The 27,333-nt window shown below is 39.6% G+C and overlaps 3 protein-coding genes across 8 annotated transcripts; all 3 read left to right on the plus strand.

The window, feature by feature from the left end:
- The first annotated feature begins 655 nt into the window (after positions 1-655).
- LOC125206594 (uncharacterized) lies at positions 656-3,308 on the plus strand. Its single transcript, XM_048105840.2, has 12 exons — positions 656-825; positions 902-952; positions 1,035-1,208; positions 1,324-1,455; positions 1,526-1,665; positions 1,889-1,975; positions 2,093-2,218; positions 2,316-2,468; positions 2,534-2,635; positions 2,720-2,890; positions 2,975-3,042; positions 3,130-3,308. Exons 1-12 carry the CDS (start codon positions 804-806, stop codon positions 3,200-3,202), a joined length of 1,299 nt encoding a protein of 432 aa, XP_047961797.2. The 5' UTR covers positions 656-803; the 3' UTR covers positions 3,203-3,308.
- Positions 3,309-4,297: 989 nt separating this feature from the next.
- Positions 4,298-6,975, plus strand: LOC148931697 (uncharacterized). The gene is made up of 12 exons (XM_089064293.1): positions 4,298-4,444; positions 4,575-4,625; positions 4,687-4,860; positions 4,958-5,095; positions 5,163-5,302; positions 5,481-5,567; positions 5,713-5,838; positions 5,969-6,121; positions 6,195-6,296; positions 6,379-6,555; positions 6,641-6,708; positions 6,801-6,975. Exons 1-12 carry the CDS (start codon positions 4,423-4,425, stop codon positions 6,871-6,873), a joined length of 1,311 nt encoding a protein of 436 aa, XP_088920419.1. The 5' UTR covers positions 4,298-4,422; the 3' UTR covers positions 6,874-6,975.
- Positions 6,976-11,470: 4,495 nt separating this feature from the next.
- On the plus strand, positions 11,471-14,284 carry LOC148931698 (uncharacterized). Of its 6 annotated transcripts, none has more exons than XM_089064061.1 (12): positions 11,471-11,587; positions 11,684-11,734; positions 11,796-11,996; positions 12,067-12,198; positions 12,321-12,412; positions 12,668-12,754; positions 12,901-13,026; positions 13,176-13,328; positions 13,422-13,523; positions 13,606-13,782; positions 13,871-13,938; positions 14,023-14,284. In XM_089064061.1, the coding sequence occupies exons 1-12, from the start codon at positions 11,566-11,568 to the stop codon at positions 14,093-14,095; spliced, it is 1,284 nt and encodes a 427-aa protein (XP_088920187.1). In that variant the 5' UTR covers positions 11,471-11,565; the 3' UTR covers positions 14,096-14,284. The 6 variants fall into 6 exon arrangements, with proteins under 6 accessions (XP_088920187.1, XP_088920186.1, XP_088920183.1 ...); XM_089064060.1 differs by having other exon boundaries at positions 11,472-11,587; positions 12,273-12,412; positions 12,931-13,026; XM_089064057.1 differs by having other exon boundaries at positions 11,473-11,587; positions 12,273-12,412.
- The last annotated feature ends 13,049 nt before the right edge of the window (positions 14,285-27,333 follow it).

A 27,333-nucleotide genomic window follows, 5' to 3' on the forward strand; every position in this document is an offset into this window, starting at 1 on the left:
TTATCTAATTAAAAATAAAATATTTTTTAAAATAAAAATAACTACTCCCTGTGTCTCGGATAATTCAGGTCATTTTAACCGGGCACGGGTTTTAAGAATTGTAATGAAAAGTGGATTGAAAAAGTTAGTGAAATGTAGGTCTTACCTTTATATATTAGTTTTATAATAAAATGTGAGTAGGAATGAGTTAGTGGAATATGAGATCCACTACCAAAAATGGTAAAAGCGAAGTCGAGACAAATTATGTGTGACGGACCGAAATGGAAAACTAGGACGAATTATCCGGAACGGAGGGAGTATATCTCTACTTTTTCTTCTCTCTTACTTTACTCTAGCTCAAAGCTTAATCAAAACTTATAAACAAACATTCTATATTACATCTGCAACACGTTTAATGCATGCCTAAAAATAAAAATGCATAAATTACAAGAACATAAATATTATTATTGGCATCATTAATTTTAAAATTATTTTAAAATCCAAGATCAATTTCTTATAGTATTTTTTAGGAATGCCAAAATCAAAATTTTATAGTTACATCACTTTAATTGGTGGGCAAAAATAATTCAAGAAATAGAGGAAATTAAAATAAAGTGTTGAATAATGTTTGGGATCCTCAATGTTAGTGATCATACGATAACGAAGCCTAAACTATTATTCTAAATTATGTAAATTCTTAAAATCAAAATTCTCGAGAGATAAAATCATGAAACGACAAAAAATAAAATGTTGAGAAGGTGAAGTAACAATGGCGTTCATATTTCTGGCGGCAAAATCGATTCAACCCAAGTGTCTCTAACGCCATGGATTCTACTTCTGAAATTGGTAATTTGATCAGAAAACCTTTTCTTTTCACTTTTTCGGGAATTCAGTTTACAATTGATAAAAATTAAAATTGCAGGTGCATCGATTATCGAGGCTGGTGCCAGTGGAAACCTCAACCAGCTTAAGGGTAAATCCATTTTTCTTGTCATTTCTTCCCCCTTTTCTTGATTTTTTAGAATGTCTGATTTTGATACTTTGTGGGGTCGTAGCAATTAGAAAAAAAGTTCGCTATGACTGGGAATTCAACAAAATATGCTATCAATATACTGACTTCTCCACTGGCTGGAGTGTCTTGCATCACGCAGTTGGAATTGGGCATTTTGAGATGTGCAAATTCTTGATCAAGAACGTCAAAGTTTTTACTGATCCTTTAACTTACAAGAGTATTCTCTCTCTCTCTCTCTCTCTCTCTCTCTCTCTTTTCTTCTTGCAATATTTATGTTATTTTCAACAAATTTGGGAGTGCCTATGTGGTTGTTGATGAATTGTTTGCATCAGTTGATACTCCTATAGCAATAGCTGCCAAAACGGGACATGTCAAAATTGTGGAGTTTCTCATCCGAAATGGTGCTAGTTTTGATCTTCAAAATATCGAGGGATTCACTCCCTTGCACTATGCAATTCTGAATGGTTAGTGGTTATGTAGTTGTAATGAATGCTGTGAATTTAAGACTTTGCTAATTGACTGGTTTTGTTTCAGGTAATATGGAGCTTTTGGATTTGTTGCTGAACAACCATGTTTGGTTACACCCGGATTCTGTAAACGGAACGCCTTTACAAATCGCTGCTTATCTTGGAAATGCTGAGGCTGTCAAGTCTCTCTTGTCTTGTGGCACAGATGTGGGCAAGCTCAACCTTCTGTTGCACTGTTTGTTGATGATAGTCTTGTTTAAGTCATTGCTTGTTTTGCCATGGCGTTATTTGTACAGTTAGTTTTCGTTTCTTGTTGTAACTCTGACTGATTTCATAAGAGTTTGATTTGTTTAGCATGTCAACTTTGGTACTTATTAACTTATGATATAATGTAGTGAGATTAATCCCTTTGCTGCTTTCCATTTTGCAGCCAAATCTTTTTTGTACAGTTGGGAAATCCCCACTTTTACTCGCAGTCAAGTCTCGCTCGTTTGAATGCCTGAAATTGCTGCTTGAAGTAAGTTTGGTGAAATGGAAATACCTGTGTTGTCTAATGGAAATCTCTCATGTTTCTTTAGCTATGTTTCTCACTTGTATGTATCTGATCATGGTTTTAAGTTCTTTCTCCTTGCAGGCTAATGCGAACCCAAATCTGTATTTCAACATGTCAACTCCTTTGTCAGCTGCTGCAGTAGATCGCGACACAAAATTTCTTAAGTCCTTGCTTGCAGCTAAAGCAGATCCGAATTTATTGGAAGAAGTTAATTTATATGTTTCCCTTTCTTTACTGAGCCATTCTTCATCTTGTAGAATATAACTTTGCTGCATTTGTTTCCTTATGTTTCAATCTGTTTCAGGATATCTTTAAACCTATCGAGGAGGCTGCTATGGTGCGTAATCGTGCAGCTGTGGAGATTTTGTTACCAGTGACTAAACGGCTTGCACATTATCCAAATTGGACTGTCGATGGCATAATCGAACACATTAAGTCTGAAGAATTTATAGCAATGGTCTGAAACTTTGATCTTCAATTAAATTTACAACCTTCCTCTCTCTCTCATCACATATCTTGCAGGGCAGGGAGAAAATTCAATGGCTCTTGGCTGCACTTGACCACAGAGGGATGCAACTCGCGAGCAATAAGGATTTTCACTCTGCAATCGCACAATATAGAACGGTAAACTTTTTTCTTCATATCAGTGATCGATAATCTCGTCCTTGGCCATGTGTATTAAGTAGTACTAATATGTGCGATGCGTAGGTTTCTAATCTTTCTCCATCTAACACGACATGGATATCAAAGATAAGTATGTTGGATGCACGGTTGGATGCACGCTTTCATGCTATGCTAGGTGCTCAGAGATGCCTTAGGCTCATGCCAGAACTCCCCGTCCGAAGAGAGATTGATGCTGCAGCTAATGTGATATTCAAGGTAGTGTTAAATTGAAGTGGTGATTATCTAACTCCCATTTGAATTCATCATCTAACAATTGATGATTGTGTTTTTTTTGTGAAGAAATTCCTAATGGCAAGCCTTGCCTTCTCCTTGGATCCTTACAACAACGATAAAGACCATTTATTTAGGTAACTACACATATTCTAATACTTGTTTTACCTTTTTTGTTAGTACTACAATTTTTGTAACTTGGTGTTTTTGGTTTTTGGTGGCAGAGTTGCTTTGTTTAATTACTTTGTTTGGTTGAGTCAGATGAGCAGTTCAGATGAGATTTTGAGTTTGAGCTGATGTTTTAACAGAGAGAGAATATTGAATTGATCAAACCACACTATACCATTTTCATCTCAATTTTCAATGAAATCATATCAATTCATCTGATGATGAAGCTTTCTCCTTTCTCCATTCTCCATTCTTTATATCATTTGTAGGCCAAGTCAGAGACTCAAGATATTGTGGACTTGAAAAATTGCAATATACTAGTACCCTCTTTAATAAATAGGTGATTTTTGAAAAAAATAAAATAGAATGTGAAATGTGAGAATTATGTTTATGAGAGTAATAAATTTTGCCATTAAGCTTAAATATGACCATAGCCGATAAAGTGTGACCCAATGTACAAAACTGAAAACTAATAAGTACTCCCTCCCTTCGTCTTCAATTAATTGATTTGGTTTGATACAACTCGAATTTCAAGAAATATAATGGAAAGTGAGTGAAAAAGATTATATAGTATGAGTTCTATAATAAAATGTGAATGAGATAAAATTAGTGGAATATGGGGTCTATCACAATGTAGTACTTTATCTTATTAAATATGAAACATTTGGTTTACGACACGAGATTTTATGTCGTATTTTTGTAAGGTAAATGGAGAGAGAATAAAGTACTCTATCCGTCCCAGATAATTTGACTCAGTATTCCATTTCGGTCCATCCCAAATAATTTGACCCATTTCACTTTTACTATTTTTGGTTGTGGACCTCATATTCCACTAACTCATTCCTACTCACATTTTATTATAAAACTAATACTTTAAAAGTATGATCCACATGCCACCAACTTTTTCAACTCACTTTCCATTATATTTCTTAAAACCCGTGCCCGGTCAAATTGTCCTAAATTATCTTGAAGACTGGGAGGGAGGGAGTAAGAGACAGAAAATATAGAAGTGTTATTTCTACTTTAATAAATGTAATTATTTTAATTGGGAAAAAAACTCATTACCAGACTTGTGTCCGCTTTGATATGGAGTCTTGATCACTATTTAGTCAATTTGGAAGAAGAAGACATTTCAATAACTATCACTATTTATTCTAAAAAAATTAAAAATTAAAAATTAAAATAAAGTTTTGGAAAAAATGGATTGGATCCTCCGTTATCACATTTATCCTACAATGCAAATAACATTTCCGGAATAACATTTCAATCTTGAGAAGTAACAATGCCGTGTGGCAATCTGAATATAAGGTAAAATCGAATCAAGCGTCTCTAACAACAACTCCAACGCCATGGCTTCTACTTCTGAAATTGGTATGTTGATCACTGATTAGAAAACCTTTTTTGTTTCAAACTCTTGGCCCATATGTCTTAGTTGCATGCTCGGTTGCAGCTATGTGTGTGTGGCTTCAAGATTTCATTTTTAAGTTTGTAATAATGGCAGGTGCATCGATTATCGAGGCTGCTGCTAGTGGAGACCTCAACCAGCTTAAGGGTGAAGTCTTTTTTCTTAACCCTTTTCTTGATTTCTGATTCTGATACTTGTATTTTGCCAGCAATTAAAAAAAAGGTTGGTGATGAGTGGGAATTCCGCAAAATATGCGATCAATATAGTGACTTCTCCACTGGCTGGACTGTCATGCATCACGCGGCTGAAATCGGACATTTTGAGATGTGCAAATTCTTGATCAAGAACGTCCAAGTTTCTGTTGATCCCTTCACTTACAAGAGTTATTTCTCGTTTCTTCTTGCATTATGTATGTTATTTTCAACAAATTTGGGAGTGCCTATGTGATTCTTGATGAATTGTTTGCAAAACTGCATCAGGGGATACTCCAATAGCACAAGCTGCCAAAGGGGAACATGTCCAAATTGTGGAGTTTCTCATCGAACATGATGCTATAATTAGTCTTCCAAATGTCGAGGGATTCACTGCTTGCACTATGCACTTCTTACAGGTTAGTGGTTTTGTAGCTGTGAAAGATTTTGCTAATAGTATGTTGTATGCCCTGATTGACTGGTTTTGTTTCAGGTAATATGGAGATTATGGAATTGTTGCTGAGCAACCGTGCTTTTGTAGATGCACAGTGTGTAGATGGAACGCCATTACAAATTGCTGTTTCTCGTGGAAATGTTGAAGCTGTCAAGTCTCTCTTGTCTCATGGTGCAAATGTGGGCAAGCACAACCTTCTGTTGCACTGTTTGTCAATGATAGTCTTGTTTAAATCATCGTTTGTTTTGGCATTGCGTTGTTAGGACATTTTTGTCAATGATAGTCTTGTGATTTGCTGTATTAACTTTATGATATAATCTTATGAAATTAATCCCTTTGTTTCTTTCCATTTTGCAGCCACATATGTTTTTTGCAGTTGCAGACTCCCCACTTGTAATCGCAATCAAGTCTCGCTCATTTGAATGCCTGAAATTGCTACTTGGGGTATGTTTGGTGAAATAGAAATACCTCCATTCTCTAATTTTCGGTTAGAGATTGAGGAATGTATCTTCAACATCCGTTATCATGATAATGACTGTTTGCAAGTATCTGAATTGCTTTTCATGGTTTAAGTACTCTATCCTTGCAGGCTAATGCACGCCCGGATATGTATTTCCAGGGGTTGAGTCCTTTGTCAGCTGCAGCAAGAGATCGCGACACAAAATTTCTTAAGTCTTTGCTTGCAGCTAAAGCAAATCCAAATTTATACGAAGAAGTTAATTTCTGTGTTTCCCTTTATTTACTATGCTACTTGTAGAATATAGCTTTGGTGCATTTGTTTCCTTACGTTTTGCTTTGTTTGTTATCAACTGGAAACTTAATGTGTTGATAGTGACGACTTTCAGGATATCTTTAAACCTATTGAGGAGGCTGCTATGGTGCGTAACCGTGCAGCTATGGAGATTTTGTTTCCAATGACTAAACGGCTTGCACATTATCCAGATTGGACTATCGATGGCATAATCAAGTGCATTCATTCTGAAGAAATTAAAGCAATGGTCTGAAACTTTACATTAAATTTGTACATCTCAGTATCACTTTGATCTTCAATTCTCATCACATATCTTGCAGGGTGAGGAGAAAATGCGAAACGTCTTGAATAAACTAGACATCAAAGGGATGTATTTCGCCTACAATAACGATTATAAATCTGCAGTCATACAATATAGAAAGGTAAAACTTTTTCTTCTTTCCAGTGAGTCGATCATCTTGTCCTTGGCCATGTGTATTAATTTGTAATATATGGGATGCGTAGGCTACTAATCTTCGTCCAGGTAACACGACATTTATATCAAAGCTAGGCATGTGCGTAGCACGCTTGAGTCTACGGATCTATGCTCTGTTAGCTGCTCGAAAATGCATTGGACTCATGCCAGAACTGCCTGTCCTCTTCCGAGGAGAAATTGATGCTTCGGCTAATGTGATATTCAAGGTAGTGTTAAATTAAAGTGATGATTATCTAACTCCCATTTGAATTCATCATCTAACAATTGATGATTGTTTTTTTTTGTGTGTAGAAATTCCTCATGGCAGCCCTTGCCTTCTCCTTGGATCCTTACAACAAGGATGCTGGTCATTTATTTAGGTAACTATACAAATTCTAATATTTTTCACCTGTTTTTTTGTTATCAAAATATACAATTTATGTAAGTTAAGTGTTTTGGTTTTTGGTGGCAGAGTTGCTTTGTTTGATTACTTTGTTTGGTTGACTCAGATGAGCAGTTCAGATGAGATTTTGAGTTTGAGCTGATGTTTTAACAGAGAGAGAATATTGGACTGAATCAAACCACACTATACCATTTTCATCTCAATTTTCAATGCAATTATATCAATTCATGTGATGTTGAAGTTTTCTCCTTTCTCCTTTCTCCTTTCTTTATATCATTTGTAGGCTAAGTCAGAGACTCGAGATATTGTGGACTTGAGCAATTGCAATATACTATTACCCTTTTTAATAAATAGGTGATTTTAAAAAAAGTAAAATAAAATAAAATATGAAATTGTGAGAATTATGTTTATGAATATGAAAATTGACTATTAATAAATTTTGTCCATTAAACTTAAATATGACCATAGTCGATAAAGTGTGACCCAATTTACAAAACTGAAAACTAATAACGCCATCCGCATCCATGTCTCTTATCCGTCTCTTAACCGTCTCATCTCTTCATTATTTATGGACTTCACTGTACTTTTTACCCTATCTTTTAACTAAGAGACAACACATGCATCCCTCCATCTCTTAACCATCTCATCTTTTAACTATTCATTCAATTTCATTTTTTATTTTTATTTTCAACAAATTCAATTAATAAAAACACACTTGATTAAATAAAATAAAATTACAATTTAAAATCCAAAAAAGATAAAAAAAAAATACATAATTTAAATTCTAAAATAAAAATAAAAATACATAATTTAAAATACTCTAAATTAAATTTTAAAAACTATTACGCCGGCGAATCATCCTCCGAAGTCGGTGGCGGTGCACCCAAGTTAGATCGAGGCCGAATACCAAGTTAACTTCTCAGATGCTCAATGCCGTCAAGATGGGCTTCATATTGGGGAGGCGTCATGCGGGAAATGTCAGCCATCGTGGCGAGCAGGTACATGGACATTAGGGTGTTCGAGCCCGAGCCCGCCTGGCTTGATTCGTCTCGGCTCCTCCCCCTCCCTCTAACCGCCTTCGCCGCCTTGGTCACTTGCGGCCGACGTCGTGAACCGGAGGAACCCCCCTGCATCGGTGGCTGTGCCCTAAACCTCTTGTGAGGTGTTGCCTGACCCGCCCACACTAGAAGAGTATTGGCCAGCCGTCGTGTGCTTCGTGCGTTTGGAGCACGAGCCCGAGCTGGACAGAACACTGCCAGCCCATCTTTCAAGGTCTTTGACCGATGCCCAAACATCGACATGTTTGAAATCTTTTTTGACGTCGTCTTTAAAGACTCGCAAAGCCGCTCTCAGGATGTCGGCACCACTGGCTCCGCTTTGGTAATTCGCCGCTTTAGTCCTGTAGATCGCGCAAAATTTTTTAACATCTTTGTCGCATCTGTCACACTCCAACCCCTCCGACGTATATTCTTTTAAAATAAATAAATCCCAGAAATTTTAAAGCTATTAAACATGTCAAACAAAACACTCATATAAGATATATTCAAACAATCAACATCTATTTATATCAATGATATCTATGAGCCACAATCCAATGTATATAAATTTCACCTATAGTTTCATATTACCATTATCAAACCTATTATCCAACCCATACATATAATCATAAGCATTAATAAGCATAAACAATTTCACATCCATATGCATATGCATCTCTATCCATTTTATTATTCTGTGACAAATCAAGTTCACTATCTATCCTGGATTTTCAATATGCCAATATGATTTGACCTGTAGGTCCCACTATAATTTGACCCGTAGGTCCCAATATGATTGACCCGAAGGTCCCACTATAATTTGACCCGTAGGTCCCAAATATGATTGACCCGAAGGTCCCATTGTGATTGACCCGAAGGTCCCAATTTGTTCCAATAAAATTCATAAAAATAGATGCAACACCATTTCTACTTTTTCCTTTATCTTGCTGCTTTACTCACTTTTCATTTACTCACAAAACAACGTATATTATTATACACAATATAAAACACATATCATAAATATTAAATATCATAAACAACTCCATATACATATGCATATGTCCCTCTATTTCTTTTTATTATTCTATGATGGATCAAGCCTGGTATCTGTCCGGGATTCCTCTATTACCCAAAGGTTCCTCCGTAATTGGACTCATAGGTCCCTCTGTATTTGACCCGAAGGTCCCTCTGTAATTGGACTCATAGGTCCCTCTATGACCCGAAGGTCCCTCTGTAATTGGACTCATAGGTCCCTCTATATTGGACTCATAGGTCCCTCTGTAATTCCAGATCCAGGGCAAGACCGTCACAGATCCTCTTTAATCATATGATTCATGTACTTTCAATACCATATGAAAAACATATCCATTGTACTAATCTCATATTCATATCATATTCCATCAAATAATTCCAATAAAATATATAAATATATCTGTTGCAGCAACCATATACACATATCATATTATACCACCACTATCAATTAATATACTCCCTCCGTCCCATTGAAGATGACCAACTTTCCTTTTTAGTTTGTCCCAATCAAGATGACCCATTACTTAAAATTAAAATGGAAACACTTTTATCTCTACTTTATTCTCTCTCTTACTTTACTTTTTTCTCTCAACACAAAAAATAAAGTTGCATAAAATCCTGTGCCACCCAAGTAAGAGATCATCTTCCTTGGGACGGAGGGAGTATATAACTATATCATATTCGCATCATATTTTCTTAATATTCACTCTAAATCAATACTATAAAATTTAGAATAAGATTTGTACAAACCTTAAGTAGAATAAATAATTGAACCGAACACAAGTTCCTGCTAGACTCTGATTCTGAAAAACACCGACTAGCTAATTTAAATAATTTAATAACATATCCTATGATGAGCTTAGTCATTCGCACGTTAATCAATATTCATCCACATGTTTGCGTTTTGCTTCCTATAAGCTATTGTCGAAAATACAGTCATCATATACGTAAATATTTAACTATTAATATATGTGTATTAAATAATCTTGTATGCTCCAATGCAATAACACGTTACAATTTTATTCCGCATGTACTATTTACTTATTTAACTAAACTTAATAATTATCACAATTGTAATATATACGTATATAATATTATTATGCATAAATATTTAACCATTATTACCATATATTAAAATATTATTCTCTATGATATTCACTTAACGTATTTATTTTACAAAGCTTATACACACCTACATAAAATAAAGTATTATATGATTTAATTGAGTTTGGGATGTTACAACATCAGTCAAAATGACTGCGGAGCATCTTCAACTTGCGGCGGCGGGCCCCCTTCGGCTTTGTCGATTTGTAAGCTTCGGTGACCTTTTACCAAAAACACAAGCAGGTTTGTTGATTCCCGACGATGGGATCGTACGAGACGCTGATCCAAGTGTCGTACAGAGCTTGGTCTCCTTGCGGCTGTATGGATAACGACCTAGATCCTCCTCCTCCTCGGCATCGACGTCGCGACTGGCGGAGCCTCCACCGCCTCCTCCTATCGGAAAGTTTTCCGGAGTGTGTTCGTCTGGAAAATTCTCCCTAATTTGGGATAATCCCTGCATTTGCCCGTACCTCTTGGGGGAGGGACGATAGTGTGCATCCACATCAAAATGTGGTATTTGGTACGCCGCCGGCATCGACGAGCCTTGGATGCCAGCGACAAACCGGAACCGGTAGCACCCAAAATGTTGTACATGCCCCCCCAGTCGCCAAACGCGTTCAAGTCGAACCCGCCGGAGCCGCCGGAGTTTCCGTCACTGGACATTTTTTCAAAAATTGGAGAGGAAAGAGAGATGGTTTGAGAGAATAATAGATGTGTGTTTGTGTATAGAATGAAGAATGAAAGAGGAGTGAATAATGAAAGAGGAGTAGAGAATGAAAGAAGAGTATTTATAGGATAAAAAAGAAAAAAATTGACCGTTGAACGGTAATATTACCGTTTAACATTAAAAATTTTTTTTTTCCGGAAAATCGAATTAAAAAAAATGTAATTATGACGTCTTAAATACGACGCCCACTCGCGGGCCGGCGAGTGGGCGTCACGCCTAGCGCCAGCGAGCGCCACGTGGCGCGCTGGCTCGCCAGTGTGTTCTTCAGCGCGAGACGCGCGACGGGCTGGAGACGATCCCGAGACGAGATGGCTTCCCGCATCGAGACGCGATGCGGATGCCCTACTCCCTCCGTCTTCAATTAATTGGCTTGGTTTGATAAGCTCGAATTTCAAGAAATATAATGGAAAGTGAGTGGAAAAAATTAATAAAATGTAAGTTCTACTATTATATAGTATGGGTTTTGTAATAAAATGTGAGTGAAAGATAAATTAGTGGAATATGTGATCTATTATAATGCAGTACTCCCTTTTATTTCACTAAATATGAAGCATTTGCTTTACGAGACGAAATTTATACCATATTTTTGTGAGTTAAATGAAGAGAGAATAAAGTAATAGAGAAAATAAAGATGTATTATTTCTATTTTAGGAAATATATTATTTTTATTGGGACAAATAATTCATTACCGAGTTGTGTTCACTTTAATACGCAGTCTTGACTCTTGACCACTATTAAGTCAATTTGGAAAAAGAAGATGTTTCAAAAACTATCACCATTTATCATACAATGCAGAATATTTTACTATTTATTTCAAATAAATTAAAATTTAAAATAAAGTTTTGAAAAAAATGGATTGGACACCCAAAATTTTCTCCTTTGTTACGAATATAAGGAAACCTTATAACTTCTACTTCTGAATAACTCAAACGCCATGGCTTCTACTTCTGAAATTGGTATGTTGGTTACTGAATAGAAAACCTTTTCTTTTTCACTTTCTTGGCCATACGTGTGGCTTCAAGAATTCATTTTTCAGTTGCTAAAAATGGCAGGTGCATTAATAATCCAGGCTGGTGCTAGTGGAAACCTCAGCCAGCTTAAAGGTGAAGTCTTTTTTCTTAACCCTTTTCTTGATTTCTGATTCTGATAGTTTGATTTTGGCAGCAATTAGAAAAAAGGTTGGTGATGAGTGGGAATTCCGCAAAATATGCGATCAGTATAGTGACTTCTCCACTGGCTGGAATGTCTTGCATCACGCGGTTGAAATTGGACATTTTGAGATTTGCAAATTCTTGATCAAGAACGTCCAAGTTTCTGTTGATCCCTTCACTTACAAGAGTTATTTCTCGTTTCTTCTTGCATTATGTATGTTATTTTCAACAAATTTGGGAGTGCCTATGTGATTCTTGATGAATTGTTTGCAAAACTGCATCAGGGGATACTCCAATAGCACAAGCTGCCAAAGGGGAACATGTCCAAATTGTGGAGTTTCTCATCGAACATGATGCTACAATTAGTCTTCCAAATATCGAGGGATTCACTGCCTTGCACTATGCACTTCTTAAAGGTTAGTGGTTTTGTAGCTGTGAAAGATTTTGCTAATAGTGTGTTGTATGCCCTGATTGACTGCTTTTGTTCCAGATAATATGAAGATTTTGGAATTGTTGCTGAGCAACTGTGCTTTTGTAGACGCACAGTCGGTAGCTGGAACGCCTTTACAAATTGCTGTTTCTCGTGGAAATGTTGAAGCTGTCAAGTCTCTCTTGTCTCATGGTGCAAAAGTGGGCAAGCACAACCTTCTGTTGCACTGTTTGTCAATGATAGTCTTGTTTAAATCATCGTTTGTTTTGCCATGGCGTTGTTAGGACATTTTTGTTTCTTGTAGTAACTTTGTCTGATTTCATACGCGTTTGGTTTGTTTAGCATGTCAAGTTTGGTACTTTAGCCAATCACACTGCTATGATCTTGTGATTTGCTGTATTAACTAATGATATAATCTTATGAAATTAATCCCTTTGCTTCTTTCCATTTTGCAGCCAGATATGTTTTATGCAGTTGCGGACCCCCCACTTGTAATCGCAGTCAAGTCTCGCTCATTTGAATGCCTGAAATTGCTGCTTGGGGTATGTTTGGGGAAATGGAAATACCTCCATTGTCTAATTTTCGGTTAGAGATTGAGGAATGTATCTTTAACATCCCTTATCGTGATAATGACTGTTTGCAAGTATCTGAATTACTTTTTCATGGTTTAAGTACTCTATCATTACAGGCTAATGCATGCCCAGATACGTATTTCCAGGGGTTAAGTCCTTTGTCAGTTGCAGCAAGAGATCGCGACACAAAATTTCTTAAGTCTTTGCTTGCAGCTAAAGCAGATCCAAATTTATATGCAGAAGTTAATTTCTTTACTATGCTACTCCTTATTCATCCTGCTTTAATTTTTTTGCCACTTGTAGAATATAGCTTTGGTGCATTTGTTTCCTTACGTTTTGCTTTGTTTGTTATCAACTGGAAACTTAATGTGTTGATAACGACGACTTTCAGGATATCGTTAAACCTATTGAGGAGGCTGCTATGGTGCGTAACCGTGCAGCTATGGAGATTTTGTTTCCAGTGACTAAACGGCTAGCACATTATCGAGATTGGACTATCGATGGCATAATCAAGGGCATTCATTCTGAAAAATTTAAAGCAATGGTCTGAAACTTTACATTAAATTTGTACATCTCAGCATCACTTTGATCTTCAATTGAATGTACAACCTCCTCTTTCTCATCATGTATCTTGCAGGTTGCGAAGAAAATGCTAAATGTCTTGACTAAACTAGACATCAAAGCGATGTATTTCGCGTACAATAACGATTTCAAATCTGCAGTCATACGATATAGAAAGGTAAAACTTTTTCTTCTTTCCGGTGAGTCGATCATCTTGTCCTTGGCCATGCGTATTAAGTAGTAATATATGGGACGTGTAGGCTACTAATCTTGGTCCAGATAACACGGCATTGATATCAAAGCTAAGCATGTGCGAAGCACGCTTAGGTCTACGGATCTATGCTCTGTTAGCTGCTCGAAAATGCATTGGACTCATGCCAGAACAGCCTGTCCTCGTCCAAGGAGAAATTGATGCTGCAGCTAATGTGATATTCAAGGTAGTGTTAAATTAAAGTGATGATTTAACTGATGATTCTCTTATGAATTCATCATCTAACAGTTGATGATTGTATTTTTTTTGTGAAGAAATTCCTTATGGCAAGCCTTGCCTTCTCCTTGGATCCTTACAACAACGATAAAGGACATTTATTTAGGTAATTACACAAATCTAATACTTGTTTTACCTTTTTTGTTACTACAATTTTTATAACTTTGTGTTTTTTGGTTTTTGGTGGCAGAGTTGCTTTGTTTGATTACTTTGTTTGGTTGACTCAGATGAGCAGTTCAGATGAGATTTTGAGTTTGAGCTGATGTTTTAACAGAGAGAGAATATTGGACTGAATCAAACCACACTATACCATTTTCATCTCAACTTTCAATGCAATCATATCAATTCATGTGATGTTGAAGTTGTCTCCTTTCTCCTTGTAGGCTAAGTCAGAGACTCAAGATATTGTGGACTTGAACAATTGCAATATACTAGTACCCTTTTTTACTAAATAGGTAATTTTTTGAAAAAATAAAATAAAATGTGAAATGTGAGAATAATGTTTATGAATATGAAAATTGACTATTAATAAATTTTGTCCATTAAACTTAAATATGACCATAGCCGATAAAGTGTGACCCAATTTACAAAACTGAAAACTAATAAGTACTCTCCCGTCTTCAATTAATTGGTTTGGTTTGATACAGCTCGAATTTCAAGAAATACTAATGGAAATGGTTTGGTTTGATACAGCTCGAATTTCAAGAAATATAATGGTAAGTGAGTGGAAAAGATTATATAGTATGAGTTTTATAATAAAATGTGAGTGAGATAAAATTAGTGAAATATGTGGTCTATTACAATGTAGAATATGAAATATTTGCTTTATGAGATGAGATTTATGCCCAATTTTTGTGAGTTAATGAAAAGAGGATAAAGTAAGAGATAAAATAGATATGTATTATTTCTTTTTTAAGAAATATATTATTTTAATTGGGATAAAAAACTCATTACCGACTTGTGTCTGCTTTAATACGGAGTGTTGATCACTCTTTAGTCAATTTGGAACAAGAAGATGTTCAATAACTATCACCATTTATCCTACAATGAAGAATATTTTAACTACTATTTATTCTAAATAAATTAAAAATTAAAATAAAGTTTAGAAAAAAATGGATTGGACACCCAAAATTTTCTCTTTTGTTCCGGACTAACATTACAATATTGAGAAGTAACAATGCCGTGTTCCAATCTGAATATAAGATAGAATCGAATTAAGCGTCTAACAAATGGCTTCTACTTCTGAAATTGGTATGTTGATTAGAAAACCTTTTCTGTTTCACTTTCTTGGCCCATATGTGTGGCTTCAAGAAATCATATCAATTCATGTGATGATGAAGTTGTCTCCTTTCTCCTTTCTTTATATCATTTGTAGGCCAAGTCAGAGTGAGAGTCAAGATATTATGGACTTGAAGAATTGCAATGTAATAGTACCCTTTTTAATATATAGGTGATTTTTGAAAAAAATAAAATAAAATGTGAAATGTGAGAATGATGCTTATGAATGTGAAAATTGAGTAATAATTTTGTGGGACGTGTTAAAATGAGAACACCATTTAATCTAACACCATACCACAATTAAGGGCCCTAGGATCTGGAAATCGGACGGTTGCTAAGCTGACATGTGGCAACTCATTTTATTTTTTTTTAATCAAATTAAAAGGCTGAAGGGCATAATAAGAATTCTCTCTTCTAATTCATCTTCACACCATTCACGTCAATTTCCTTATCATTCTCAACCCAAAATCACGCTAGATGCTGGAAATCACCCAACCAATCTCGATTTTGATTCTTGATTCTGCAATATCCAGCTCCAAATTACACGCGACATGTTCAATCCAGTTTGAATTCATCTCAATTCGAGCTATCAATCACACGATTGGTTCAATTAATTTCAATTTGATTCCTCCAGAATAGCAAGCGATTTCTCTACAATCGCACCACCCGTCCAATTGCTTTTTGTGCTCTCTGCAATTCACTGCACAAATTCGTTCAAATATGGATGAATCGGTTATCAACTTTAATTTGGATGTTTTTCCAGAACGTTAGTGATAAGGCTAATTTCATGCATCGGTTATGTGGTGAAAAATACTATATTTTACTGGGTCTAACACAGTTTTTAAGCCAGATGTGTGGCAGAATCGCTAGATCCAGGAAAAGCCGGAGGAAACGGACAAGCGAAGGAAATGAAGGAAAAATGAGCAGAAGTGAAGGGAAAAATGGCTAGAAGAAGAGAGTCAATAGCTGAGGGCAACAAAGACTATCTATAAATAAAGGAGCATGCACCACACGAAATAAAGGAGCATGCACCACACGAAAAAAAATGGATTTTGCTCTTAGCTCACACACAAAACACACACTTGGGAAATGAGAGTTTTGGGGTAGTTTAGGGTTCTAAGGGTCTCATCTTCCGAGAAAGTTAGTCGTAACACCGTCCTCGCGAAGGGCGAAGAAACAATCTACTTACATTCTGTTTTTGCACTCTATTACGTTGATTCTGTTTGTTTGAAGTTTTATTTCGGCAGTTGCATGTTAATCTCTGTTTTGGTCAATCTTGTGCTTGATCTGGGGAATTCGGCTGTAGATCTGTGGTGTTGTTGTTGATCGGAGGTTGTTTGGTGATTTTGTAGTTATGGTATGTTTTTGGCCGGAGTTTGTGTCGGATGCTTGGATCCGGAGTGGATTTAGCATTCGAGGTTGGATCTGAACAGGGGATTCAAGTTGTGCATGAATTTTGAGTTTTCTATTTCCTTTCTGTTTTACTTCGTCTAGTAGCCGTAGATCTATTTAGTTCCTAATTGTTCTTCGTTAAATTGCTTAAATCCAGTTTGCTTTGTTTTCCGATTACGCTTCATACCTGTTTCTACTGAGTTTTGATGCAATTTGATTTGAAGAAGATGATGTCGCTGTTAGTTAGTACTTTAGTTAGTTGTTTTTCCAGCTTTTCGTCCGTACTCTGCTTATTCAGCCATGGTCCCCACCGTCAGTTTATTTCCCAAGTCTAGGTAATTTAGAATAGTTTCTTAGATCTAGTGATTGTCTCGATTTCCAGTTTACATGCATGATTTCTTTCTTTTTGCCTAGACCTAGCTGTTAGCGTAACAGATTTAAATTCCAAGTTTAGTCTAATTTCCTCAACCCAAAAATGCGTGGCAGCAGCCAACCCAAAAATAATTTCCAAGTCCATGAGCATGTTCATTACGCATCCATCTCTGTGGGATCGATCCCTACTTCCCAATGCTAAATTTTAGTATACGTGGTTGAGGGTTTTTTTGAAGTGGTATTCTGTGTGTCCGACGATCGAGATCTTCCAACAATCCGTGAGTTCCTAGACCTTGTCATCTAGTGGATTCACTGGACCTAGGAGTCTTGTTATTCCCTACTGTGCACGCAGTCTAAACAAAACCTAAAAAGGAAAAAGGTGGCTTCAAATGGCGCCGTTTCCGGGGATGGATGACGTTTATTGTTATTGCGTTTGAGGATTTGGTGTAAATAGTTAATTTTTGTTATTTTGTTTTTCTTGACAGTTTATGAACACGGGCTTCCATTCTGGAAGTTGGGCTAGTTCATCTGGGTCAGGGAGCGGCCGATACAAGTGGCAAGTCAAAGAGTCTACATCCACTATCACCACCAGATCAGGTTTAAGGACGGTGGACCCATTTCCGTTCGAATCAGAAAGTGAGAAGGAGTGGAATTCGTCAGGAGAAGAAGACCCGAAGTCGTCAACAAAAACAGAGCGTTCCGAGACTGAGGAGGAGGAAGACCCAAACATGGATCATTTAGTAGATCCCGATCCGGAGATAGGGTCACTCACCGCACATCTCGACGGTGAACCCGCCCATGCAATCGTCTCAAACCCGCGCCGGTGGTCTATTGATATCAAGACAAATGTGCTCGGAGTTTTACCCACATTCTCTGGACGAAGGAACGAATGTCCTTACGAATTCTTGAACGAGTTTAGTAAGCTGTGTAGTATTCAAAAGCGCCCTAACGAGGCGACTGAGGAGGACTACCGTTTACGTGCGGTTCCGTTTGCCCTCAAGGGGGAGGCTAATACTTGGCTGCTGAGGCTCCCACCAGACTCGATTAACACATGGAAGGATTTCAAGCTGGAGTTTTTGGATTATTTTTTCCCATCCAACAAGACGAATGCCTTGAAGAAGGAAATTCAGAATATGATGAGTCTCTGAGCTCTTATTGGTCCCGGTTTAAGGGACTGTTGGATGCTTGTCCGAATCATAGGATGATTGAAGCGGAGACTTACTATCTGTTTTACGAAGGTGCAAACCCTGAGTCAAAGGACTTGATGAATTCCTCAAGCGGGAGAAATTTTACCAAAAATAAAGCAAGTGAAGCCAGAGAAACTTTGGGAAGATTGATCGAGGCAAAGAAGGCCTATGATAACCCGCAGAGCATATTGAGAAGGGGTCAACCAATGCAGTAACGAAACAAAATGACAAGAAGGTGGAAGATAGGATAGATAAATTGGAGAAAGCACTGTTGAATGCAATTGAGAAGTATAACCCTCATGCCCCAGCGGAAAGTGAGAAATCCCCTGGTCCAGAGGAAAGGCAACTTCAGCCTTATTTCGGTCAGCCTTGTGAAGGGGAATGCCAAGCCCAAGCAAATTCGATGGGGAGCTGGAATCCGGATGGAAGTTGGAACCAAGGAAGACAAAGGGATGCCCCATGGAGGACTCACCCCAATTTTAGATGGACTGACAATGATCAAAGTCAGCCACCCCCACTGCAGATCACGAATTATGCACACCCTCCGGAGAGGCAGTCCAACTGGTCAGAGAAAGATCAAGAAGGGCAATTACAACTGGGGTACAAGAATCAGGAGCATACTAATTGGGGAAATAGTAATCGGAACAATCCAAGGAGCTCCTATGTGCCACCTCACCAGAGGAATAACCAGGGGAATTATCAGAATTCCCAACCAAATCATCAAGGAAATCAAGGGTCTAGCAACCAGTACAATAACCATTAATGAAATCAAGGGAACTATCGGCAGAACCAAGGTCAAGGATCAAATTTTAATCAATTCAACTTCAGGCCACAAAGGAGTTTGGATGACATGGTCCACGACCTAGTGAATTCACAGCAGTTCATGCAGAATAACTTGCATTCCAACAACGACGTGGTGCACAAATTGCAAGACGCTCAGTCGGAACATAAAGCCTCCATGGATATGATGGCGAAGCAACTGTCCCAGATCGCAGTTTCTTTGAATGAGATGCGGGGAAATGAAGGGAAACTTCCTGCCACGGTCAAACCACCGGACCGAGCAAACATTAGTCAAATCACCTTGAGATCCGGGCGGGGCTATGAAGGACCGACCCTGGAGATTGACGAGGAGGTACCCATACATGCTAGTAAAGGGAAGGAAGGTCAAGTGTTTCAAGGGGATAGCCCTAGACCCAGAGAAGTCCTTGTTCAGGATGACCTCCAGAAGGGAGATTTAGGGGGATCTCTGCCTCGACCAAGTGACCCATTTTTCCTAGATCCCGAACCTGAGGTAGTAAGCAAGGAAGGAAGCAGGGAAGTTGGTGAAACCCAGGCTGGGAGTTCTACAAATGCAGTAAAGCGAGCAAAACCATTTCCATACCGGGGGGAAGCAAAGAAAAAGAAGGATGATACAGAGGATCTAATGGAGATTTTTAGCAAGTTGGAAATCAACCTGCCATTCTTGCAAGCCCTGAAAATGCCTGCCTTTAGCAAGTTCATCAAGGAATTCATTGCAGGAAAGACCAAACCAGACGATAAGATTGTGATCGGGGAGAATGTGTCTGCTGTGATACAAAAGAGAAGGATGCCCTCGAAATGCATAGACCCAGGTATGTTCACATTACCCATTTCTCTAGGGGACATCAAGGTCGAGCATGCCATGTGTGATCTAGGGGCGTCTATCAATGTTTTACCGCTTTCGATCTACAAAATATTGACAGGAATTAGGATGGTTGCTACCAAAGTGGTAATTCAGTTAGCAGATAGAACTTGCATTTGTTCCGAAGGTGTGTTGGAAAATGTCATAGTCAAGGTGCATGATTTTCTATATCCTTCTGATTTCTATGTGATCAAGATGAATGATAATGAGTCTGCTGAGTCTAGTGGCGTACTTCTAGGAAGACCATTCTTGCGTACTGCTAAGACCATTATCGATGTTTTCGATGGAACAATTTGTTTAGATTATAATGGGGAAAAATATACATTTAGCATAGATGAGGGAATGAAAAGGCCACTAGATGTTGAGAAAAACACTATATTTTACTGGGTCAACACAGTTTTTAAGCCAGGTGTGTGACAGAATCGCTAGATCCAGGAAAAGCCGGAGGAAACGGACTAGCGAAGGAAATGAAGGAAAAAAGAACGGAAGTGAAGGGAAAAATGGCTAGAAGAAGGGAGTCAATAGCTGAGGGCAACAAAGACTATCTATACCTCGCTGGGCCCCACTTCAACGCCTATAAATAAAGGAGCATGCACCACACGAAAAGAAACGAATTTTTCTCTTAGCTCACACACAAAACACACACTTGGGAAATGGGAGTTCTGGGGTAGTTTAGGGTTCTAAGGGTCTCATGTTCCGAGAAAGTTAGTAGTAACACCGTCCTCGCGAAGGGCGAAGAAACAATATTACATTCTGTTTTTGCACTCTATTTCGTTCGAACTCCGCGTTTGGAAGTCGATTTGGTTGTTGCTTGAAGATACGAATGTTTAGAGTGTGCACAGAAAAGAATAACAAGTTTCCTAGGTCCAACAAATCCACTAGATCACAAGGTCTAGGAACTCACTGGTCGTTGGAAAATCTCGGTCGTCGGACACACAGAGCACTTCTTCAAAAACCCTCAACCACTTATACTAAAACTTAGCACAGGTAAGTAGGGATCGATCCCACAGAGATGGATACGTAATGAACATGCTCAAGGATTTGGAAATTATTTTTGGGTTGGCTGCTGCCACGCATTTTTGGGTTGAGGAAATTAAACTAAGCTTGGAATTGAGATCTGCTACGCTAACAGAAAAGCTGAGAAATCATGCATGTAAATTGAAATCATGCATGTAAATTAAACTAAGCTTGGAATGATCTAGGCAAAACAGAAATCATGCATGTAAATTGAAATCGAGAAAATCACTAGATCTAAGAAACTATTCTAAATTACCTAGACCTGAGAAATAAACTGACGGTGGGGACCATGACTGAAAAAGCAAGTACGGACGAAAAGCTGGGAAAACAACCAACTAAAGTACTAACTAACAGCGACATCATCTTCTCCAATTCAAATTGCACAAAACTCAGAAGAAACAGGTATGAAACGTAATTGGAAAACAAAGCAGACCGGATTTAGCAATTAACGAAGAACAACAATTACGAACTAAGCAGATCTACAGCTACTAGATGAAGTAAAACAGAAAGTAAATAGAAAACTCAAAATCCATGTACAAATCGACTTCCCCTGTTCAGATCCAACCTCGGATGCTAAATCCACTCCGGATCCAAGCATCCGACACAAACTCCGGCCAAAAAACATTCCATAGCTACAAAATCGCCAAACAACCTCCGATCAACAACAACACCATAGATCTACCGCCAAATTCCCCAGATTAAGCTCCAAAGTGACAAAAACAGAGATTAACGTGCAACTTGCCGAAATAAAACTTCAAACAACAGGATCAACGTAGATCAACACGAGATAACACAAATATAACAGAAACTAAAGGAATGCATAGAAAATTCAGTAACAGCAACAACCAAATCGACTTCCAAAAGTGAAGTTCGAACGAAATAAAGTGCAAAACAACCGAAAGTAAATAGATTGTATCTTCGCCCTCACGCGGACGGTGTTACGACGGACTTCCTCTGAAGATGAGACCCCTTAAAACCCTAAACTACCCCATAACTCCCATTTCCCAAGTGTGTGTGTGTTGTGTGTGAGCTAAGAGCGAAAAATTGTATATCTTGTGTGTTGCATGCTCCTCTATTTATAGGCGTTGAAGTGGGGCCCAACGAGGTATAGATAGACTTTGTTGCCCTCAGCTATTGACTCCCTTCTTCTAGCCTCCTTTTCCTTCAATTCTGCTCACTTTTCCTTCATTCCTTCGCTAGTCCGTTTCCTCCAGCATCTCCTGGATCTAGCGATTCTGTCATACACCTGGCTTAAAACTGTGTTAGACCCAGTAAAATATAGTGCTTTTCACATATAACCGATGCATGAAATTAGCCTTATCAAACTGCTCACACTTAAACCATACTTGTCCTCAAGTATAAAGACAAGAAAAAAGAATAAGGCGAATTTCAAAGCAAGGTTATCCCCTGACCGACTCTTTAGACTCTAGACAGACTCCTAGACCTAGACACAACTTGAAACTAAAACACTTAAAGAAAAATGCATAAACACATAAACACATATGCATGAGCTAGCTTCAACTTTTAGGCAACCATCCCCACAAGATTAAGGTCAATCCAACAAGCTGCACTCCTCCAAATAGGCACTTTCCCTTCCTCTACCTAGCCAATCTGTCAGTTCGTCAAGATAGCCTCTAACTTACCCAATTGTTGGATTCACTCGATCACTCACCAGGGATATTAGAATCGATTCTCTCTTAAGTTATTGCCACACCACTGAAGCGTCGGGTTATGAGAGTTTCCTCCTCTTTTCCTGGGTCAGGTTATTATTGTTCTTGCCCTTTAAGCAACTTCCCCCCGGACTTCGTCCAGCTTATACCTCCTTATTTTTATTTTTTTTTCTCCTTTTTTCCCCTTTTTTTTTCTCTTTTTTTCCTCTGGACTTCGTCTAGCTTATTCCTCCATTTTCCTCTTCTCTCCTCTAGACTTCGTCCACCTTATAACTCCTTGCCCTGGACTTCGTCCAACTTATACCTTCATAACCCAATTCCCCTATTTTTTCTCCTTCATGACTCTTCTCCCTAAGCATTCAGTGGCGGCCTCTTTATATGTGTTAGCTCGAAGTTATTTAAGGCTTATAACTCGCTTTTATAGTAGGGCTTCACAACTAAGTAAGTAAAGGCATCCTCTATCGTTCTTGCTTCATTCAGATTGATCTGGCTTATTAAAGGAAAAGGCTTCTAAGTTGAAATACCTCATATTTTCAATTACTTTCACTAAGGAGATCATGCCGTATTATATTCACTGGCTCACGCGACACAAACAAAAAACTAGACCTAAAGACTCTTATCATGCTAACGATTACATGCATTGACTCCTCTCCCCCTCCCACTTCACTCAAGCTTGTCCCCAAGCCATCGTTGTGAAGGGGGGAAACAGGGAGATCAATGCAACACACAACAACAGTTTATGAGAAGAAAAAACTTCTCACACTTAGACCGAACAACGGGCTAAGTGGGATAAGACAAAACAAAACAGAAAATATACACTTCTCACACTTAGACCAAGCAATGAGCTAAGTGGGAGGAAATAGAAACAAAACAGAAAATACAAACTTCTCACACTTAGACCAAGCATTGGGCTAAGTGGGAGAAAACATAAACAAACAACACTTAACAAATAGACAACAAAAACAAAGACAAATAACTGAAAGCAAAAATTAAAAGTTACTTGGTCATGGGGGGTGATTCACTTCTGGGGCTGGCTCCCTCGAGAGCCAGACTGGGGTGGGATTCCGAGTCGTATCATCTTCACTTTCTTTTTCGCCAGCTGCTTCGGCTCTTCTTCCTGTTCTGGCTGGTCGGATACTGGCTTCTTCATCAGAGACTTTGATTTTGTAGGGATTGACACTTGCTTGGGGACGGGTGGGAAGACCATCTGCTGGAGCGGGTGCGGTGGTCGCTGGACGGAGGGGCTGCTCTGGACGGGTTGCTTGACTTCACTGCTGGACCCAGGAGTTACCTTCGACTGGGTCAAGGGGAGCGTCTTCTGCAACCATTTCATCATCTTCATTACAAGGTCCACCGCCTCCGTCATGCGCTCGTTCTGTGTGGCGGACTTCACCGCCAAATCTGCAATATTGCCCCTCAGGGTCTTCACTTCTTCCCGGCTCCCGTTCAATTCTTTCCTAATCCCCCCAAGTTCCTTCACCATTTCCTTCCTCATTACCTGCATCTCCTTTCTCACATCCTGAATATCCTTCCGCAGCTCTTCAACTTCTTCACTCGGCATGGCCTCCGCAACCTCCTCTGTCTCCGCCTTCACCTTTTCTCCTACCGGGTAGAAGAAGGTGTGTTTTCCGTGCGCTTGAAGAAACCCCTTATTGAAAAAGTATTCCACACTGAAAACCTCAGGGGGTTCACACATTACGATAAAGATGCGGCCTTGGCTATCTTCATTTCAACGTTCCGCTGGAGGTAGGCGCCTAGGAGGTGACAGGTATACATATGTCGAGCAGGGTTGCTAGTCATTTGATGACATGTTTGAGCCAGCCAATAACCCAGATGTACCTTGACGCCCTTTGCCATGCACCAAGTGAAGTAAAGGTCGGTAGTTGTAAGAGCTGAATTAGCGGTTCCCATTAAGTTGTAGCTGATAAACATCTGAGCAAAACGGAGGATTCTGTACTCGATGTGAGAAGCCTTGGAGTAGCTTGACTTGAATGTCCCTGCCTTGGAGTAGGTGATCAGTTCCCATGCTGCTTGCACTTTAAAACCCGGCGTGTTCTTCGGCACACCGATCATTCTCTCGTTCCATATTCCTTCGTCAGCCTCAGCCTTGGTGAACAGCCCCATCCTCAAGGACCATTCCCGGATACTCATCTCGTGTTCTTCATTAAAAAGCCTGAAAGTTATGGAGTCTGCGTCAAGATCAGTGGTGTTCTTCAATCGGAACGTGGAGAAAAATTCCCTTGCTAGGTCCACCGGCACTCTCTCCTGGTTGTGCTTTAGCAACCACTCGAACCCTATTGAATAGATACATGCGCAGAAATCTTCATCGCATGCGATCATCCGAAGTTCTTTGGAGCTGTACTGCTTCCCAAACTTAACCACTTTCCCTGCACTGCATCGTTCCTTGTACACTGTGGCCCTTTTCTGGTCGTCGAACTGCTTCATCGACTCTAGCAGTTCCTTAGTCAGCCAAATCTCTGGTCGTCCCTGGACAAACTCCTCTTCAGCTTCCTCAAATTCAGAGTCGGATTCATGGGTAGGCTTGTCTTGTTCCTCGGCAGAGGGATCTTCGGTCACTGGGGAAAGGGTCTCCTTAACCTCCTGGACGGAGGGAGCTTTCCTTGACCGTGTAGACGTGGTCGCCGCCGCCTTTCCTTTTCTCGCTCTCTCCTTGACCAGGCGACGTTCCTCTGTCTCCTCAGCATCTGGAACTAAGTCATCAATTTCGTCGAGCAGGCTCCTCCTTGCTCGTCTCCTCTCTGTTCTCTGGTCCACTTGGGGTTCAGCCTCTTTCTGGTCATCCACCAGGTCCACGATCAAATTCAGCCCCTTCCTCAACGGGCTCTGGTACTCCAGTAACATGTAGATCTGTTTCTTCCACCAATTTTTCCGGGGTTTCCCCCACATCATCCACCATCGGGGTTGACCCCTCAATATAAACGGGGGTTTCCCCCCGACATCAGTTGGGGTTGCCCCCTCTTCCATGGGTTCAGGGGTCGCACCCCTAAAATCCGTAGGGGTTTCATCCCACGTCTCCATAGGTGTTTCCCCCTCAGCCATCGACTTTTGAACAGGGGTTTCCCCCTCAGCCACTTCTACCACAACAGGGGTTTCCCTCTCAACAGTACTTTCCACAACAGGGGTTTCCCCCTTCGCAACGTCTTCTATAACAGGGGTTTCCCCCTCACCATCTTTCTTACCCTCAAAATTAGGGTTTTCGTCACCTTGCCGTTCGGTCTCCACCTCTGCTCCGCTGTTCGTCTGTCCACCATCCTCCGGCCGTTCGTGCACCGCCTCTTCTTTATTCGCCTCCCGTGAAACAGTTTCTGCATGTTGAGATCCAGAGTCTCGAGGCCCTTCTTCATGGAGAACTGCCGGTTGCGCCGCCGAATCCGCCGGAATTGTCAGTGATGGTATGGCCGCCGCGGATGTCATTAGGCTAGCGGAGAACAGAGCGTATACTTCCTTCGCTTTCTCGACGCTCCCCAATTTCTGCGTCAACTCTGCCAACAGGGCTGCGTCATACACCGTTTGCTGCGATCTTCCGGTAGTTTGGGTTGAATCCATCACTGTAGATCTGAAATTAGACAAAAACTTGGTCGAATTTGGTTAGGGTTTGTGTTCTAGAGAGAGAACGAAAGTAGAGAGAAGGGAGAAGAAATTCGGTTTTTTTGTCGATTGGGATTATTGGAGAGAGAAGCGACGGTTGTCTTTTCTGATGAAAAGATGGTGTGGTTGCAGGCGTGATGTAAGCAACCGTACATCTCCCATAAATATTGGCCAAATTTTGAAATTCAAATTATCTCCATCCCTCCTTGACCTCTTCCTCTAGGCTTTCCTTGACTTCTTCCTCCAGGCCTCCCTCCTCTAGCTGATTTCCCTGACCATGACCCTATACTTAAAAAAATATGAAGACGCCAGACTCCTAGGTCAAGGTTAGAATATAAGGCATTGGTTCCCTTCGGAGTCTGGTGCTTCGAAAATATTTTTGGAAGATTTAAATTATATATATTTTTTTGGATTTTCTTTAGTTTGAAAAGCAGTTAAACTATTTACACATTCCTTTTGAATATCCCCGAGATTCCCTGGTTCAGTACATATTTTCAAAAATGTCAACCCATTTACCTGACCCAGGAATTCATCGAGAATACCTCCTAGTCTGTCTAGGCGATAGTAGAGAGTGCGTGTAGTGGAACTTCCTCCACTACACACAGCTCAGAATTATCCCTATAGACTTTCACTCTATGACCATTAACAAGAAAAGGGACCGAGTTAGAGGCACTTCCCTGGATTTCCACTGCTCCGTTTGCGCGGAGGCCGACGATGGTATATGGACCGATCTACTTTGACTTCAACTTCCCTAGCATCAGCTTGAGCCGGAATTGGAAAAGGAGCACCTTTGTCCCACATGGAGTTCCTTGACCCGAAGATTTTTGTCATGCCACAACTTCGTCCTTTCCTTGTACCACATGGCAGACTCATACGACTCCAGCCTCAGCTCATCCAGTTCTTGTAACTGTAATTTCCTTTCTTCTTCACAAGCCGAAGGCTTCATGTTCAACTCTTTCACTGCCCAGTACGCCTTGTGCTCAATACCCACGGGTAAGTGGCACATCTTGCCAAACACAAGCCTGTAAGGCGACATCCCAATAGGCATTTTAAAAGCAGTTCTGTAGGCCTACAATGCGTCACCGAGCCTCTTGCTCCAGTCCTTCCTTGACGGATTAACTGTCTTCTCCAATATCGCCTTGATCTCGCGATTAGAAATCTCCGCTTGGCCATTAGACTGAGGGTGGTACGGGGTCGACACTCTATGGTGAACACCATATTTCTTCATCAGGGCCTCGATGGTGCGATTACAGAAATGTGTTCCTTGATCTGAGACGATGGCTCTATGAACTCCATATCTGTTGAAAATATGGCCT

The sequence above is a fragment of the Salvia hispanica genome, chromosome 2 (genome assembly GCF_029641045.1).
Source record: "Salvia hispanica isolate PSC_SH4W2 chromosome 2, Shi_PSC_v1, whole genome shotgun sequence".
NCBI lineage: Eukaryota > Viridiplantae > Streptophyta > Magnoliopsida > Lamiales > Lamiaceae > Salvia > Salvia hispanica.

Excerpts from the sequence above, each read along its gene's own strand:
- LOC125206594 (XM_048105840.2), top strand. The coding sequence starts at position 804 with ATGGATTCTACTTCTGAAATTG. Across the intron at positions 1,209-1,323 it reads TGATCCTTTAACTTACAAGA|TTGATACTCCTATAGCAATA; the intron begins GTATTCTCTCTC and ends TGTTTGCATCAG. Across the intron at positions 2,469-2,533 it reads CTGAAGAATTTATAGCAATG|GGCAGGGAGAAAATTCAATG; the intron begins GTCTGAAACTTT and ends CATATCTTGCAG.
- LOC148931697 (XM_089064293.1), top strand. The coding sequence starts at position 4,423 with ATGGCTTCTACTTCTGAAATTG. Across the intron at positions 5,568-5,712 it reads GCCTGAAATTGCTACTTGGG|GCTAATGCACGCCCGGATAT; the intron begins GTATGTTTGGTG and ends CTATCCTTGCAG. Across the intron at positions 6,556-6,640 it reads CGGCTAATGTGATATTCAAG|AAATTCCTCATGGCAGCCCT; the intron begins GTAGTGTTAAAT and ends TTTTGTGTGTAG.
- LOC148931698 (XM_089064057.1), top strand. The coding sequence starts at position 11,566 with ATGGCTTCTACTTCTGAAATTG. Across the intron at positions 12,755-12,900 it reads GCCTGAAATTGCTGCTTGGG|GCTAATGCATGCCCAGATAC; the intron begins GTATGTTTGGGG and ends CTATCATTACAG. Across the intron at positions 13,524-13,605 it reads CAGTCATACGATATAGAAAG|GCTACTAATCTTGGTCCAGA; the intron begins GTAAAACTTTTT and ends TGGGACGTGTAG.